The following is a 6,678-nucleotide window of genomic DNA, read 5'->3' on the forward strand; positions in this document are numbered from 1 at the left end:
AGCCACCCCATCTCAGGTGCAGGATGAGATGTGGGGGAAGCACCCATGACTGGGGCTTAGTGCAGGAGCCCATGGTGGGCTCAGGGGTGCACAGAGAATGGAAGAGGGAGAGGGAGGTGGCCTGGGCCCCTGGGGGGAATCTGCTTGTTGACATGATGGGAGAGATCAGGAGTACCTTTGTCTGCCAGGGTCCATCTGTCTGCCCCTCCCTCAACCCCTCCCTCCACTTCCCCTCCCTCTTTTCTCTATGTATGCCCCTCTCTGTCCCAAGGCCTCCAGCCCTCCCTTCTATGTTGGGGGGTGGGGGGCAGAGGGTAGAGGAAGCGGGTAGCTGGTCCTTTCCATGGGGAAATCGTCAGCCGCTGCCTTCCTCCCCCCACGCCCTCTGCTGGCTGCTGAGTGGGAGGATGTGTGGGCCGTGGGCTGAGTGCCTGTCTCTCTGTGCCTCCAGCCAGCCCCCCGCCTCCCCCAGCACACAGGAAGCCATTCAGGGAATGCTGTCCATGGCCAACCTGCAGGCTTCCGACTCCTGCCTGCAGACCACGTGGGGTGCTGGCCAGGCCAAGGGCAGCTCGCTGGCTGCCCATGGCGCCCGGAAGAACGGGGCTGGTGGGAAGAGCACAGGCAAGCGGTTGCTGAAGAGGGCGGCCAAGAACAGTGTGGACCTGGATGATTATGAGGAGGAGCAGGACCACCTGGACGCCTGCTTCAAGGACTCGGACTACGGTGAGAGTGCCTGGGGGCTGGGAGCCAGACCTTCTTGCGGATGTAACCTACAGACCTTAGATGTTTCCCTTTAGAAGCATGCAACTTGGTGGTGCTTGGTGCATTCAGGGGGATGGATGTGCTGCTGTCAAGCACCCCCGATTGGAGAACACTTCATCAAAGGAAACCCTGCTCTGTGCCCATTAAGAGTCAATATGCCTCCCCTGATTTACGCTGATTTATGCCAACGCATAGATTTTCCTAATCTGGATGTGTCATGTGAACACAATTGCACAGTACTTGGTCTATGGTGCCTGGCTTCTTTCATTAGCATACTCTTTTTTTTTTTTTTTAACTTACAGTAACGCGTTATTTATTTATGCATTTTTTTTGGCTGCGCTGGTCCTCATTGGTGCATGTGGGCTCTCTCGAGTTGCGGTGAGCGGGGTCTACTCTTCTTGTGGTGCACGGGCTTCTCACTGTGGTGGCTTCTCTTGTCGTGGAGCACAGGCTCCAGGCACAGAGGTTTCAGTACTTGCCACACGCAAGCTCAATAATTGCAGTGTGTGGGCTCTAGCGTGTGCAGGCTTTGTTAGTTGCTCCCCAGCATGTGAAATATTCTTCCTGGACCCCAAGGGTGCCTGGGCTGAATGATTTCAGAGGCCAACTCTGCCTACGCACGGGGGAGCCACTCCGGGAGGGCTGGTGCTATGGAGCGTGCAGACAGCCCCGGGGGCTGCTGGTCACAAGGTCTGCCAGCAGCCTGCAGCACCCATCCTCCTGGGGCCATACCAGCAGCTCAGTCCTTCCTCCTCTTTTCCCCTCTAGTTTACCCCTCCCTGGAGTCGGATGAGGACAGTCCTGTTTTCAAGTCCCGGTCCAAGAAGAGGAAAGGCTCAGATGACGCCCCCTATAGCCCGACAGGTAGCACTGGGAGCTGGGAGGGGAGCTCCGTCCACACGGGATGCCAGTAGTCATGTTGCACACCCACTGGCTCTGTGGCTCAGACAGGGTGTCTGTTGCCTGCAGGACCCCGATTGGGGCTCCACTTCAATCCCGGGCCCTCAGCCAAGTGCTCTCGCAAACACTCAAAGATGTCCCGGCTCCTGCCGGGGGGCAGTGCAGTTTCCCTGGGGTGCGCTGGCCCTCGGCCTTGGCTCTCATCAATGAGAAACGCTGGGAGGGTCACGTGTGCCCCTGGCCCCCATCATGGCAGCCAACAGAGTGGGGACTGGCTCCCCTAACACGCTCCCCTCCTGACCCCTCCCGTCCTGCTGGTGTAGGGCAACCACCCCCACACGAGGTTGGGGCTCTTGCTGACCTTCCCCAAAATGTGACTTGTCCCTGGGCTTCAGGGACAGATGAGGGCAAGACTGGGAGATCCGGGAGGGCGCTCAGGCGCTGGGTGGCAACTTGAGGCAGGCTGACCTTCTTTCCTGCAGCGCGGGTTGGCCCATCGGTGCCAAGGCAAGACAGGCCTGTGCGCGAGGGGACCAGAGTGGCCTCCATTGAGACTGGGCTGGCAGCTGCCGCAGCCAAACTGTCCCAGCAGGTGAGGAGAGCGTCCCCGCCTGGGCTTAGGCTCCCCCCGATGCCTTTGTGCCCCCCACTCTCATGCATGGGGATCACCCAGCTGGGGCTGTCACAGCCTTGGGGACATTTGAGTATTGCCCCGGTTCCTTCAGGTTCCCAGGTCCATGCTAGTGGGAAGCAGAGAAGCTGGGAACTGGTGTCAGACGCCCCATGGCAGCTCACAGTGGGGTGGTGGGGAATGGGGGGTTAGGGGGATGGGGGAGGGCCCATACTACCTGTCCACCAGTAGGTAAGCTCAGATTGGGCAGGGTCTGTCCACTACAGCTGAGTGCTCATGCCATGTCCTGCACGTCCCCATGTCCAGGACGGCCTGCCTCACAGAGTGGGGCCTGCTGGCCTCTCCACAGACCCCCGTACTGTTCGGGGGGGCTCGTGGTGGCTGGAGGTGGGCTCGGGCATGGTCCAGCCCTTTCTGCTCCTGCAGTGCTGCCTTGCTCAGCTCCATGGGAGAAGCCTTGTCCACAGTAGACCAGGCTGCCCCCAGGCTGCAGGCTGCTCCCCAGGGTCTGAGGTCTGGCCAGCCCTGTGGGGTGACACATCTGCATGCTTTGTTCAAAGGAGGAGCAGAAGAGCAAAAAGAAAAAGAACACCAAAAGGAAGCTGGCTCCCAACACCACCTCCCCCTCTGCCTCCGCCTCTGCCAGCACCACCTCGGCCAGCACCACCTCGGCCTCCACCACCTCGGCCAGCACCACCTCGGCCTCCACCACCCCGGCCTCCACCACCCCGGCCTCCACCAGCACGGCCAGCAGCCAGGCCTCACAGGAGGGCAGCTCACCCGAGCCCCCGCCAGAGTCCCACAGCAGCAGCCTGGTCGACCACGAGTACACAGCAGCCGGCACCTTCACTGCGGCCCAAGCCGGCCGTGCCTCTCAGCCCATGGCCCCCGGAGTCTTCCTCACGCAGAGGAGGCCCTCCTCATCATCCCCCAACAACACCGCTGCCAAAGGTACCTTGCTTGTCGACCCTGAGTGGCCTGTGAGTGACCGCAGGCCTCCGTCCCTGCAGCCATGGGTTTCTGGGGCCAGGCCCTCAGTCAGTGTGTGAGAGAAATGGCTCCTTTCAAGACCTGAGACCCCTGGTTACTCACCAGGGGGGCTCTGGGTTCCTTGGAGCTAGGTCCATTCCTTTAGACCAGGGCCTTGGCTTTGGGTCCTGGCCTGGAGACAGTGTGGGTGATGGTTTGCTGAGGGTTCACTGGGAGTGGCCTAAGGTGGCCCAGGCTCCTCCGTGTGATTTCGGGGTGGAACAGCTGGCTGGGTCCTGTGGTATCCCCACTGTCACCCCAGGCCCACTGCGCCCTGGCCGTGAGCCCCAGCCAGCCATGGACATGGGGAGTGTGGCTGTAGGTAGCCCTAACGCCATCCCTAGACTGTCCCTGCTGCACGTGCCATGCCCTAGCCCCTCGTCGACACGGCCGCTGAGTGGGGCATCTTGTGGACAGTTGATGGCTTTGGAGGCATGCAGAGCTCCCTGTCCTTGGGCATCGCACGCCCATCTTACAGAAAGGGTGTGGGCCCAGTGAGGGATTACAGACCCCCATCCCATATGCTGCTCCTCTCACTTACCTGTCTTTTTTGTGTCTCCACCTCCCCCAGGAAAACGTACAAAAAAGGGCATGGCCACTGCCAAACAGAGGCTGGGGAAAATTTTGAAAATTCATCGGAACGGAAAACTGCTCCTTTAAAGTTTGGAAAGCCAGGATCCTTCTGCTCCACTCAGGACCCCCGGAGCCCCGCTAGAACATCAGCCCCCAGGAGGGTGGCCGTGCTGCCTCACCCAGGGAGGGCCTGGCCTCCCCCCAGCAACCACCCCCTCACATGAGCATCTGTTGCTTCAGCAGGCGGAGCTCGCCAACATGGACAGACGTCCTTTCTCAAGTTGCTTAGAGTGACCAGTTCCCGAAACATGGCCCCGCCCATTTGAGGACCATTCCAGTTTCAGGACAGCCTCCAGGCATCCCCAAGCATGGGTGTGATTGCAGGGCCTCTGCAGCTCTGCTGGGAGCATGAGTCCTTCAAGGAAGGAGGAGTGAGCCAGTGCTCACCAGGCCCAGAGTCTGAGCTGGCCACAGACTGGTAGCCTCCAGAGGCTTAAAAAAAGGCAAAGAACACTAGAGAGGAAGAGGAGGAGAAATCGGGGTGTGTGTGTGCCCCCCTTCTCTTCCCAAGTGATTCTCAGACAAGTCCAGAGAGTGTTCGGTCCGGTTAGGAGAGGAGCCTCTGTGCTCCCCAGATAGTGGGTGGTGGGCCGGATGGTGGGTGTTGTGCCCTGAATGTCTAGGGCATTTCTTGGGGCCGGCTGGGGCTGGCAGCAGGGTCGGTGTGTCAGTGGGGGCGAACTGGAGCCATCATGGGGTCCCCGGGGAAGGGCTCGGGCCCAGCCACAGTGTGGCACCCCGGGGGCCCAGGCTAAGCCACGTGGGTGGGCCTCATCCAGCCTGACCATCTATACTCCGAGAAGCACTTCCCAGCCAAAGCACTCCGCCATATGCCTGGTGGGGCAGGTGGTGGCCGGGTGGCCCAAGGACTTGGGGGCCAGGCACTTCTATCTTGTCACTTGTTGACGTTTGGTGTCGAGTGCATGGGTGGCTCCTGGACCACGTGTCTGCCCATCGACACGGAGGGGCTGGATTTGTTTCTCAGGCAATCCTGTATTTTAATTTTAGATGTATTTCCTGAAGCATATTTTTCATAGAATGTAGCGTGTAAATAGCTTTTTAAATAACTTCTTTTTTATAAGAGTAAAAGTATCTTTAGGAATTTCTTTCTATAGAGTCCTTCATTAACATTTATACGAGTTTTTTGCCGAGTATGATGAACAGTTGGGTTTCCGATGCTTTTCCTTTTCCTTCTTTCTTTGTATTATTATGGTTATTATTATTATTTTTTCTTTTAGGAACTAAGGTATTGCCTGAAAAACAAGTGATGTCTGTGCAGCCTTATATCTGTCTTTACAGAAGCAAACAGTACACAAAAGATCTATTTCAGACACATTTGAAGAGGAATCTTCAACTTGAATACCAGCTCTTTCTTTCCTTCTTGTTGATGAAGGGGGTGGGGGTACAGTTATTTTACTAGCACCTTGTGAAGTGTTTCTGTGTTTTGTGATGCTGTAATTTATTAATGTTTGTAGCTTTTTATATTTGTACATTTCTTATGAGCTTTGTTTATATGCCCATCCCTGGGTGTTCTGTCCATGAGGAGAGGCAGCTTCGTGTGGGCCTTGCCATCCTTGCTCATCCTGTTTGGGGGACACAGCCCCAGGGCCCAGAGGCTGGAAGGGGCGAGCCTCACGGGGCCCTGACTATTCTGACCCAGCGTTTTGAAGGTTTCCTTTCCTGTCCTTGTTGAACATTTATATAATCTAACCTGGCCATCAAGCTGTTCTCTCTCTTCCTCTCTTTTATTTTTTTAATTTTATTATTATTATTTTGGCAACATGTACATTTCTAACAAAGTTTATTGTGGCTATTAAAGTGTTTTATTTCCCGATTCATATTACTCTTGTATCGAGTCCATGAGGTCTAAGGTAACTTAGATCAAAGTTTTAAAAGAGTAAAAATATTTCCGGTTTTGTACAGAACCATGTCTTTGTCGTTTCTACCTCGTTCGCTGTTGTCCACTCTGCAGTGAAGATGGTGGAGGTCTTGGACACTGGGGAGAGGAGTGGTCCAGTGTGGTGGGCTGGGTTTGATGGTGGGCAGTCAGGCCAGGCCCCCTAGCCAGGCCTAGGCCCTGGCTGCCAACATTCCCCATGGAAAGCCCTTGGATTGCCCATAGGGCATATGTACTGTCTTGTACCCCAAAGCTACAGCACCCTGAGCCAGCCTGTAGGAGCAGGCAGGAGAGACCCTTGGTCAGAGTGGGCAGCCTTTGAGACCCTGGCAATACCAGCCCCAGCGCCAAGCATCCTCAGGTGCCGGTAGTACATTCTCACTGTCTCAGTGTTCACAGGCATGCAGTTTAGCGAGTCCAGTGACAGGCCCCCGAGAGTGTGTGCAGGATTTCAGTCTAAATCTGATGTTATTTACAACGGATGAACAAAAGCAGACCACCCCCCCCCATCCCACCCTAACAGATGCACAGTGAAGGGCACAATGAAGATCAAAGATTAGGGAGAAAGAGCAGCTAGCCAGAGGGGACCACCACAGAGGAGAACTTGGGCCCTCGCGGGGGCTGCCCCAGCTGCCTGGCGTCTCAGACTTTGCTGGGCCCTGGGATGCAGTGTTCAGCTGCACAGCCTGAATCCGCTCTGCGGGACCCCACAACTGGGGCCTCTGCACACCCCCAGGTTGGGCAGTCACCCTGTCTGGCAGCTCTCCTATCCCTGCTCAGATCCAGCCAGATTCTGCCCTATGGCTCCCCCAGGGGTTCCCAC

At 56.8% G+C, this 6,678-nt stretch overlaps 1 protein-coding gene across 3 annotated transcripts in view; it reads left to right on the forward strand.

Annotated features, from left to right (window-relative positions):
• PHF2 (PHD finger protein 2) overlaps positions 1–5,883 on the forward strand; it is an 81,948-nt gene extending 76,065 nt beyond the window's left edge. For 2 of the 3 annotated variants that reach the window (XM_065946799.1, XM_065946797.1), the window contains exons 18-22: positions 452–726; positions 1,534–1,629; positions 2,148–2,257; positions 2,857–3,247; positions 3,897–5,883. In XM_065946799.1, the coding sequence (XP_065802871.1) occupies positions 452–726; positions 1,534–1,629; positions 2,148–2,257; positions 2,857–3,247; positions 3,897–3,985 (961 nt within the window). In that variant the 3' untranslated portion in view covers positions 3,986–5,883. The remainder of the gene's footprint in view (positions 1–451; positions 727–1,533; positions 1,630–2,147; positions 2,258–2,856; positions 3,248–3,896) is intronic. The other variant, XM_065946798.1, reaches the window with a different exon arrangement.
• The last annotated feature ends 795 nt before the right edge of the window (positions 5,884–6,678 follow it).

This window comes from Muntiacus reevesi, chromosome 10, assembly GCF_963930625.1.
Source record: "Muntiacus reevesi chromosome 10, mMunRee1.1, whole genome shotgun sequence".
NCBI lineage: Eukaryota > Metazoa > Chordata > Mammalia > Artiodactyla > Cervidae > Muntiacus > Muntiacus reevesi.